The sequence below is a fragment of the Gossypium raimondii genome, chromosome 5 (assembly GCF_025698545.1).
Source record: "Gossypium raimondii isolate GPD5lz chromosome 5, ASM2569854v1, whole genome shotgun sequence".
In the NCBI taxonomy this organism is placed as follows: domain Eukaryota; kingdom Viridiplantae; phylum Streptophyta; class Magnoliopsida; order Malvales; family Malvaceae; genus Gossypium; species Gossypium raimondii.
The window spans coordinates 55424715-55436308 of NC_068569.1; the positions used below are offsets into that span (position 1 = coordinate 55424715).

Here is an 11594-nt window from a genome sequence, read left to right on the forward strand (position 1 = left end):
ACTGCTTTATCAACTAAAATTAAGATTAGAATAACAAATAATTTGAGATGCTGTCCAAGCTAAATAGCTGAAGCTAAGTGCGGGAAGAATAGATGATCACTTAATATTTAGCCAATAATATAAAGATTTAGTTCTAATACAATAATATTATCTACCAATAATTGAGAAAAGGGCAGTCGACCACGGGGTTGGAGGATGGGGCCGAGGTCGGGATGAGAGGTGGATGTCCAAGGTTATTTTTATGTTCTTAATGGTTTATTATGATTTTGGAATTTTAAAATTTTGTTGGATGTTATCCTTATTTTATTGGTTTTATTTGGGTCTGAATTGTTGAAGTATTGATGTTGTTTTGGGTTATAAGTATGGTCAATTGGATGTTAGATATCGCTACAGTATCTAATCTCACCGTCACCGCTATTTTTACACTAACCGTAGGTAAACGGACCTCTCATCCAAATTTACCCATTGTGTTGAGGATACATGTTGAAAAGGAAAATGTTTGAGCACGAATTTTGCCCTGTTTTTTTCGTATTTTTGTCGATTTGTACAAAGGTATCAATATTCAGGTTATAAGTATCGATATCTCAATGTTGAAATGATAGTGCTTGAGTATCAATACTTAGGGTAAAAATATCGATACATGTGCTTGAGTATCGATAAAATGTTTGGATTCAAGATTTGACAAAATGCGAAGTTGGTATCATTTTTCTTGTTAGTATCGATACTCATTTTACAAAATATTAATACATTAGTTTGTGTATCGATACTTCAACTGATTTCTTTGAAGATTTGCTCAATGGTCCTTAAACACATATTAAACTGTTTTTGAGGTTCTATGATTGTTTAGCCACGAACACCTCTGTAAATGTTGTAAATTGTAGTCATGAAATTGATCTTGCTTGAAACTATGTTTGCATGTGATAAAGTTTCAATAGTGATATAACATCCTGTAACTCAAGTCTGGCGACCAGGCCAATTGAGGGGTGTTACATTAATCGTCTAGTGGCTTGAATAAAATCATAAAATTATTTATAAAATTATAATAATTTAAGAAATTAATTTTTATTACACCTGAATTTATCATATAAATTCAGTTCAACAATTTCTAAATTTAATTATGATAACTTATTTATATGGTTTATTTTTTTGATTGAAACTAAAAATTTCACAAAATAGTTGATATATATATATACACATATATATAATTTTAATGTTTCGGAAATGGAGTGATAATCATAACCTTTAATCATCACATTCACATAATTTTCTATTAATTTTGTTTTATGAAATTTTTATGCACTACTCACAATCTGTGATTTATTTTTTCCATCATGAAAAAATTGAAAAGTTAAACTAAGGTTTTAAAAGTTAAGAGAGAAGAAAAGAAGAAAAAAACCATTTTGATTTTTAATTACAGTTATTTTGGGAAAATTATATTCACTAATATAATAAAATAAATGTTAACTTTTGTTTTCCATCCGAATCGAGAGATAACCAAATAAATGAACTATAACAAAATTATATTTTATTAACGATATCTTGACATTATTCAAGAATGTGAGAATGGGATGACCAAAATTTTCAAGAATCCAAACACCGTAATCTCATTTAAGAATATAATATTACAAACTGTAATGTAAGATTCAACTAACCAAATGTTCCCAAGTGTAATTAGAGCAACTAACTACGAATAAAAATTAGATTAATTGTACAGATAATTACAAACAGTTGCACACAAATCCAATTTTTTATAGCTTTTCACACGCCCATATATATTTAAGTTTCAAATATTATTTTTATATGATAATAATAGTATTTTAATTGTATAGCATATATTTTTTTAAAAGTACATTTTATGGCATATATGTTATTTTTAACATTTAATTGTATATTAATTTGCTAATATTGTTTAAGTGATTTGAATTTTGTTCTTTTTATTGATTTATTCAATGATAGTTCTTGAATTGCATAATTGTTTCTGTTTTGATGATGAATGTTCTGTTTAGTGCAGGAATGCTTCGTAACCCTAATCTAATGAATGAGACGGATTAGGAATGTTTGGATTAAATAGTTAATTGGATTGCTTCCCTACATTTATAATGTATGAATAACATGTTCATGATTTTATCTGAATGAAAAAGCAACCAAGGCACATAAAATCATTAACAAAATTTTAACAACAATCAATCTAACAACAACAGATTTAAGTCATGTTAATTAAATTGAAAGAGAAAATATTAAACAATCATCTTCATCAATTCATAACAAATTAAAAAGTTAAAAAAAAAGGAAAGTAACTAGAAGACAAATATGGTGTTTCTCTATAAGTCAGCTTGTGTTCCTTTTCCTCCTTCCTTCTGCTTTGCTCCTTCACACAATTGCTTTTAAGATTCCAAATTTTGCTACTCAAAGAACTTCTACAATGCTTCTCTCAAACTCTTGTATTGCTCTCTCAAATGGGAAGTGAAAGAATGAAGAATGGGAAAAGAGATGGTGAGTGAGGAATGAGTGAAATGAGTGAATGGCTAGGGCTATTTATACTTGTAGAGATTTGCTATTTTTAGCAAATGAGAACCTTGAAATGAGTGAGTGGATAACTTTGAAATTCTTGAAATTTTTGCTTGAAATTTTTGCTATTTTTAGCAAATGAGAGTTGACCAATGCCATTATTTGGACAGAAGACCAAATGTCGTAGTGCGGCTATAGTGCATGCTAGCGACAACTAAGGTTGGGAAACAGAGGAAAAGAATAGGAAGAAAAGAAAGAAATAAAATTGAAATAGGAAAGAAAAAACAAGAAAGTGAAATAGAAAAATAGGAGAAAATTGGAAAAAAATGTTGAAATAAAAATAGAAGATAAGTTAATAAGGATGGAATATCCTTTTCCAAACCAAGTAAAGATATATTGAAAATAAGGAAAATGTTTTAAGATTGAAGTTTAATGTGAAAAGTAAAGTAAAAGAATAAAATAAACAATAGACAAAGCTCACATTCTAGAAAAACCGATGAACTAATGCTACTCCAATAAAAAGTCCTTTTCGGAATGAAGAACGACTTCCTTTTGCTTAAACATTTCACCAGCAGAGAAGGGTTTTTCTCCAGATGGAGAAGCTAATTTTTTCTCCTTTTTTTTCAGCTTCAATTGCTTTTGTATGATAATTGACCAAATTATCCTGTCTTCTCCCCAAACGTTCTTTCCCCTCTACTGGTTCCCCAAACGTTCTTAAAATGAGAACACCAATGACAATGATCGACGATGAAGACTAAACTCGATTCGCACCAAAACCCAATATTACATTCTTGATTTGCTCTTTCTCTATTTGTTAAAACAGAAGTTCATCTTGTATCTTGGCCTTCTCTTCTTCCCCTTAATTATCTAATGTCGACTTTAACTTGCGAAAGGTTTCCTTTTATAAAAAAAGTAAATGATCACCGGCGGGCGCGCCGCTACCACACGCGTTTTCTTCTCGTCTTGTCTAAATTTGCTAGCACTTAGCGCCTATAGCATTTAGCGACCTCCAAGAAGCTCTCTTACATTTTCTTTTGTGTTTATTCTATTAATACATTTTCGACTCTTTTTGACATTGTTCTCAAATGTTGATAGAGAAAAGCTAGAAAAAATTCTTCTTCGTCTCAAATGACAAATTCCACCCATTTAACAAGACGAGTGACATCTTTTTTACTTTTTCTTCAAAGGATCTTTCTGAAACCTCACTTCCACCCCAACTTCGCTTTCAATCCCTGCACATATCAATCAATAAATTTATACTCATTCCTATTCTTATCTTGTTCCTAAGGAAAGTTAGACTTGTTTGAAATGGTTTTTTGTACCTCTCCCATCACTCTGAAGAAACCAATCACAGATTTTGCGGCTCATCTTTCAATCTGATTCCCTCGGGATGACTCTTTTACCATCAATTTGAATAAGGGGTATGTGGGAAATCTTAGACCACTATCGTCCTTTATCACTTGAGCACTCATCTTTCAGCAACGGACACCTGTAAATAGATAAATATCCAAGCGACAGAAGCACGTCTTTTTTTGGAAGAGATGCTAGCTTGGGACATTCACTGATTTCCAGTCTTTGAAGAGACGCGAGGTCTTGAAAGCCCTCGGAGAACATGAATTCCAGGTTCTAAAATTGGAAAAGATTGATACGGGTGAGAGGAGGAGGCAACATCATTCCAATCCCTTCTTCTGGGAACGACACCACGTTTGAGCATCCTTCTCCTCCGATGGTCAATTCTTGAAGAGAGGTGAGTCTATTTAATCCCCATTCCACAAGTGACCTATACATCTTGGGTGCGTTTGAGATTGCAAGTGATGTGAGATCGGCAGGGAATCCCTCCGATGGAAATGATATGTCAGCCGAACTGTTGTCCACACTTAATTGTCGAAGGGAGCTGATGCTGGCCATGCACTTCGGAAGGGCTCCAAAATTTCCACAACCATCAACTACAAAAGCTCTGAAGCTGGTGGTGAGCAACCCACTTTCTTCAAAAAAAACCAAATTTGAACACGAAAGCAACCAAATCTCCTGGAGATGTTTGAGCTTGTTTAGTCCTCGTGGTAGAGATTTAATTCCAGATCTGAAAAATAGAATAGATTCAAGACAAGCGCTTTCCTCAAACTCCTCGTCTATGTATTCCAATATTGGACATTCTTTAATTCTCAAATGTTTAAGCGTTATGGGAAACTTGGTGTTTGAAAATAGGCAACTCAGCTTTGAGCACTGGTCAATTTCGAGAAGTTGAAGCTGATTGCAAATATTTTTGTGCCCCTTCGATGACAAAGACATTAGAGATCGACAGTTAAAGATTTTCAAGTCCTCAAGAAGACAGAGGGTACTACTCATACTCTTATTATCTTCTTTTTCATCAACCAAATACTCCAAATTCTCACAGTTTCTAATTCTCAGCTTTTTTAAATTAGGAGGAAAGTTATTCTCTGCAAAAGAAACCAAGCTTCGACAGTTATGAATTTCCATCAGTGTAAGGAATGTGAGCTCATGTAAGACTTGTGGCAATCTATTGAGCCTATCAGAAGAAACTATTTTCAGAGATTCAACACGTGAAATCTTGTTAGGTTGCAATTCGGCTTCCTCTGCTTCCAAAGACTGCAGTTGAGGACAACCCCAAACGGTAATGAAACGATGTTCAACTAAACTAAACCCATACCGTGATAGAGATGCCAACTCCTCCCAACCATCAATTGCAAAATGTTCTGAGTTTCCAAACCTCAACATTGTCCTATCTGCTGGAATATTAAACTTTGAAATGTTAGAAAGAGACAAAGTTTGCAAAGATGAAAGCTCCTTTGCAGGAGAAGAGCAATCATCCACCAGTTCTGCACACCCTGTTGAGAGCTGGACTGCAATGCAACATGAAGCCAGCAGCAAGCTACTGTCGAGACAAGTAGCAGCTATCGAGCTCAACTTATTTTGCTTGGTGCACAAGACTGGTTTTTGGGCTGAATGAAGCAACCAGTTTTTTGTTGTTTTGTTTCAATGTTATTTAGTTTAGTTCTCTTGTAACTAGCTTCCAATGTAAGTAGGATTAAGCTAGTGATTGGATTGATGATGTAAAAGCTGATATGTCAGCTTATTTTGTATTTTGACTTATGTATGTTTTAGTTTAGTTAAGTGGGAGCAGTTATGTCATTAGGTAACTGTCAAATGATTCAAAAATTGTAACCTTTTATTTATTCAATTTTTGAATGAAAAATGTTAATGTTCAGTTACAATTTCTGCTGAATATTCAACCTTGTTCACTGCTTTGCTTTGTTTCTTTTGCTTCGATTCTTCATGCTTCAGTTTTGCAACCTTATTTGATATTTGCTGCTGCCAAATGTTCCAACAAATGGTATCATGAGCCCGAATATTTGAGGGGCCTATGTATTCTGTTGTTCTTCAACTCAAAAGAAAAGCTAAAACTTAGAAGTGATCGAGGTCTTTGAATTCAGTCTAGCAAAATGAGTTTCACTCCACCACCTCCACCAATGTTCACTGGAGAAAACTATCACATTTGGATAGTTAAAATGAGGACTTACCTACAGGCACATAATCTTTGGAGTGTAATCGAGAATGATGCTGAACCACCTCCATTGAGGGCCAATCCCACCATTGCACAGATGAGGCAGCATGCTGAGGAGAGAGCCAAGAAGCACAAGGCTATGGCTTGCTTGCAAAATGGAGTCTCTGATGTGATATTTACTCGCATCATGGCCTGTGACTCACCAAAGCAGGCCTGGGAGAAGCTGAAGGAGGAGTTCATGGGGACTGATAAGACAAGGCAACAGCAGGTGATCAATCTCAGGAGGGATTTTGAGAATTTGAGAATGAAAGAGTCTGAGACCATCAAGTAGTACTCAGACAGGATAATGGCCATTGTCAACAGCATTAGGCTCCTGGGAGTGGACTTCACAGAGAGCAGAGTTGTCTGAGCTGATAAACTCTTCACTTGAAGACTCGAGGGACTTATCAGTCATTTCATTGTCTGAGCTGATAAACTCCCTGTATGCACTTGAGCAAAGGAGGGCAAATAGGCAGGAGGAGAATTCTGAAGCTGCTTTCCAGGCTAAAGCCAGTGAAGGATCGAGTGTGAGTGCAAAAGGCAAGAAGCCTTGGCATAATAGAAGGGTCAAGTCAGGGAGAGATGAAGCAAAAAGAGTGTTCCCACCATGTGCTCACTGCAAGAAGACAACACATTCAGAAAAGTACTGCTGGTTTAGGCCAGATATCCAGTGCAGAAAGTGCAAACAGTTTGGCCATATGGAGAAGGTGTGCAAGGGCAAATCAAAGGAGGCTGCTCTGCAACAAGCTAGACCTGCTGAGGACATGCAAGCTCAGGAGGAGCATGTGTTCACAGCAACCAGTTTTATTGGTGCAACTAAGACCAGCAATGACTGGCTATTAGACAGTGGTTGCTCACATCATATGGCAGCAGATGAGAAGCTGTTCAAGGGTCTAGACAGAAACTTTCACTCGAGAATCAGAATTGGAGATGGCAAGCTGATTGAGGCTAAGGGCAAAGGCAATGTGCTTGTTAGCACCAGTTCAGGTAATAAGTTGATCTCAGATGTACTTTTTGTACCTGATTTAGACCAGAACCTGCTTAGTATAGGCCAATTGGTTGAAAAAGGCTATACCTTAGTCTTTAAAAATGGTTGCTGTATTGTTCAAGATATGAATGGTTTGGAGTTAGTCACAGTCTCTATGACTGATAGGTGCTTTATGCTGGATGTTGGCCAAGTAGAAAGAAAGGCATACACCAGCCTTGTTGATAGCACAGACTTGTGGCATAGGAGACTAGGCCATGCCAATTTCAGATCTATTGATCTACTGCATAAACTGAATTTGGTTGATGACATTTCAAAAATTGAGGTTAGTGGGAATGTTTGTAAGGTTTGCCAGCTTGGTAAGCAGGCTAGACTGCCTTTTCCTACTGACAGTGCTTGGAGAGCTCAAAACAAGCTCGAATTGGTGCACTCTGATGTTTGTGGTCCTATGAAAACACCTTCAATCAATGAGAACAGGTACTTTGTCCTGTTTATAGATGATTTGATAAGGTTGTGCTGGGTTTACTTCTTGAAGCAGAAGTCAGATGTGTTTGAGGCCTTCTGTAAGTTCAAGGCATATGCTGAAAATCAGTTAGGCTGCAAAATTAGAGCCTTGAGGACTGATAATGGCTCTGAATATGTGTCTGAGAGATTTCAGAAGCTTTGTAACAGTGCTGGGATTCATCATCAGCTTACAACAGTCTATACTCCTCAACAGAATGGAGTCTGTGAGAGGAAAAATAGGACTGTGCTGAATATGGCTAGATGGCTTTTGTTTCAAGGCAAGCTTCCAACTCAATTTTGGGCTGAAGCAGTCAACACCTCAGTTTACCTGCTCAATAGACTGCCAACTAGAGCAGTGAAGGATAAGACTCCTTTCGAGGCTTGGCATGGAGTCAAACCAGTGGTAACACACTTAAAAGTGTTTGGTTGTTTATGTTTTTCACTTGTACCAGTGGAAAAGAGAAGCAAGCTCGAGAGCAGGGCCACTCCAGGAATCTTTGTTGGCTATAGCAGTAACAAGAAGGGTTATAGAGTGTATGATCCTACAGCAAAGAAGATCTTAGTTAGCAGGGATGTAAAGTTTGATGAGGAAAAGGTGTGGAATTGGAATGGTGTTAAAGCTGACATGTCTGAAATGGACCAGTTAGACTTGGTTGCTGAACCTGCAGAAGAAGGACCAAGAGATGATGCTGTTGATAATGTACCAGTAAGGGGCACCAGAACTTTGGCTGATGTCTATCAGAGGTGCAATGTTGTTGTGATTGAGCCTTCAGATTTTGAAGAGGCTGCAAGGGACAGAAACTGGATGAAAGCTATGGAAGTTGAGCTGGAAATGATCAACAAAAATCAAACATGGGAGTTGGTGAGTAGACCAGAACACAAGAAGGTCATAGGAGTTAAATGTGTGTACAGGGCCAAGTACAATGCTGATGGCTCATTGAACAAGCACAAGGCCAGGCTTGTGGTGAAAGGCTACAGTCAACAATATGGTGTGGACTTCCTGGAGACATTTGCTCCAGTAGTAAGACTAGACACAATCAAGCTACTGTTTGCTTTAGCAGCTCAAAAGCAGTGGAGAGTTCACCAATTAGATGTAAAGTCAGCATTTTTGAATGGCTTTCTCAAGGAGGAGATCTTCATCGAGCAACCAGAAGGTTTTGAAGTTGCTGGACATCAAGACAAAGTGTACAAGCTGAGAAAAGCCCTTTATGGCCTGAAACAGGCACCAAGGGCCTGGTATGACAGAGTTGATGCTTACCTGACCAAGTTTGGATTTGTGAAAAGTCTCAGTGAACCTACCTTGTATGTTAAGAAGTCAAGACATGAGACCTTACTGATTGTCTCCTTGTATGTGGATGACCTGTTAGTGACAGGGAGCAAAGTTGAGCTCATTGATGAATTCAAAATTCAAATGCAGCAAGTGTTTGAGATGACAGATTTGGGGATCATGACTTACTTCCTTGGCATGGAAGTTCACCAGTCTAATCGAGGTATCTTCATCAGCCAACACACATTTGCTTTGAAGATTTTAAGCAAATTTTGCATGCAAAACTGTAAAGCAGTCAGTACACCTATGGCTCAAGGAGAAAAGTTGACAAGTAGTGGTGATCAGCAGAGAGTTGATGAGAGGCATTATCGAAGCCTAGTAGGTTGTCTGTTGTATCTAACAGCAACCAGGCCAGACATCATGTTTGGTGTTAGTCTACTATCTAGGTTCATGCATTGCTGTAATGAGACACATTTAAAGGCTGCAAAAAGAGTTCTTAGATACATCAAAGGCACAGCTGGCCTTGGTGTGATGTTTGAAAGATGGAAGAATTTGAAACTAGAAGGCTACTCTGATAGTGACTGGGCAGGATCCCTTGATGACATGAAGAGTACCTCTGGATACTTCTTCACACTTGGATCGGGCATGTTTTGCTGGAGTTCAAAGAAGCAACAAACAGTTGCTCACCCACGCAGAGAGTAATACATTCTTTGCATCGAGAGCGATCAATCGTGCCATTTGGCTCAGGAAGCTGCTTCAGGATCTCAATGAAACACAAGCTGATGCAATTAAAATTTGGGTGGACAACCAATCAGCAGTTGCCATAGCCAAGAACCCTGTGTTTCATGGTAAAACCAAGCATTTTAAAATTAAACTGCATTTTGTTCGAGAGGCTGAACAAACAAAGAAAGTCAGCTTAGTGCATTGTAGCTCAGAGACACAATTGGCTGATATACTGACCAAGCCCTTAGGGGCTGCTCGATTTGAATCATTGAGAGATGTAATTGGAACGTGTTGCATACAGTCCAAGGAGGAGTGTTGAGAGCTGGACTGCAATGCAACATGAAGCCAGCAACAAGCTACTGTCGAGACAAGCAGCAGCTATCGAGCTCAACTTATTTTGCTTGGTGCGCAAGACTGGTTTTTGGACTGAATGAAGCAACCAGTTTTTTGTTGTTTTGTTTCAATGTTATTTAGTTTAGTTCTCTTGTAACTAGCTTCCAATGTAAGTAGGATTAAGCTAGTGATTGGATTGATGATGTAAAAGCTGATATGTCAGCTTATTTTGTATTTTGACTTATGTATGTTTTAGTTTAGTTAAGTGGGAGCAGTTATGTCATTAGGTAACTGTCAAATGATTCAAAAATTGTAACCTTTTATTTATTCAATTTTTGAATGAAAAATGTTAATGTTCAGTTACAATTTCTGCTGAATATTCAACCTTGTTCACTGCTTTGCTTTGTTTCTTTTGCTTCGATTCTTCATGCTTCAGTTTTGCAACCTTGTTTGATATTTGCTGCTGCCAAATGTTCCAACACACCCTCGTATCCTGAATTTACACAGTGACGGCAAACTTGATATTGACACAACCAAACTCGTACACCAATAAATTTTAAGTTTTTGCAATGAAGGAAGATGGGTAGGCAACCTTCCCAACAATTGAGGACAGGTTTTGATTGAAAGCTCACGAAGGCTGGGGAGCTTCAAAACCTTCTCGTCTCCTTCACAAGTGTCCCACTCCTTCCAGTTTGGAAGACTCTCAAAAGATGTAATCTCTAATGATGCAAATGGATTCAATTGATTTTCTCCAAGAGCTCAACACCAATCTTCAGACTTGATCGAAACCAATAATTGAAAGATCTTTTAACAATGGCAACCTTCCAACTGATGATAGTGACTTGCGCTTTTACAATTGCGAAGCTTCAAAGACGACAAATTCTTGAGGAAGAATCGCTATCCAAGATGAGAATTTTACACCCGTAATTCTCAATGATGAGTTGCTCAAGCTCTTTCGGAGGATGAAGAAAGTCCAACACCCGCTCTTCAACTTCTGTTTTCCTTGTATTATTATCCAAGTCTGTACCCCATTGTAGTTCTAACCCATCAATCCCTAGCTTCTCATTTAACTTAGCTTCCCTCGCATCTTGACCATTAACATTCTCCAATCCAGAAAGACAAAAATTACCTCTAAGGTTTGACAAATTTTTCAATTCTCTAATAAGACGTCCATCACCTTCCCCTATAACAAAATTAGATAACGTTTGAAGCTTGGTTAGCTGATCAAATCCGGAGAGCATCCTTTCTATTGAATCCGCACCTCTAATATCAAGAAAATGCAAGTTGACAAGGTTTCTGATCTTCGAGGGTAAATTTTTGAGCTTTCGACAGTCTCTTAATATTAAAGTCTCCAAATGATAAAGAGTACACAAAGAATCAGGTAAACGATTGATTAGGGTTCTAGAAAATTTTAAGTAGCGTAGATGTTTTAAATTTTCAAAAAAGTCGGGCAAATCATAGATCTCATACCCACCCAAAGAAAGAACCCTTAAGTAGCTAAGTCTTGGCAATAAATCATCCAAGACAACGTTAGATAAATAGAATACGTCATATCTTGGATCCATTAATGGTAAGAAAGTACGTAAAGAAGTCATTTGATAAAATGCTTCAAACTTCTTTACAATGTGGCACCAACCATCGATAACATGAGCTGAGTGGCGAGAGCGATGCGAAAACTTTTGTTGCTTTTCACCCTCCAGTCTGCAACATAT

At 37.3% G+C, this 11594-nt stretch overlaps 1 protein-coding gene across 1 annotated transcript; it reads right to left on the reverse strand.

The window, feature by feature from the left end:
- Window positions 1–4134: 4134 nt before the first annotated feature.
- Window positions 4135–5244, reverse strand: LOC128041159 (probable disease resistance protein RPP1). The gene has a single exon (XM_052630525.1). The coding sequence runs from the start codon at window positions 5242–5244 to the stop codon at window positions 4135–4137; it is 1110 nt and encodes a 369-aa protein (XP_052486485.1).
- Between the last annotated feature and the right edge of the window lie 6350 nt (window positions 5245–11594).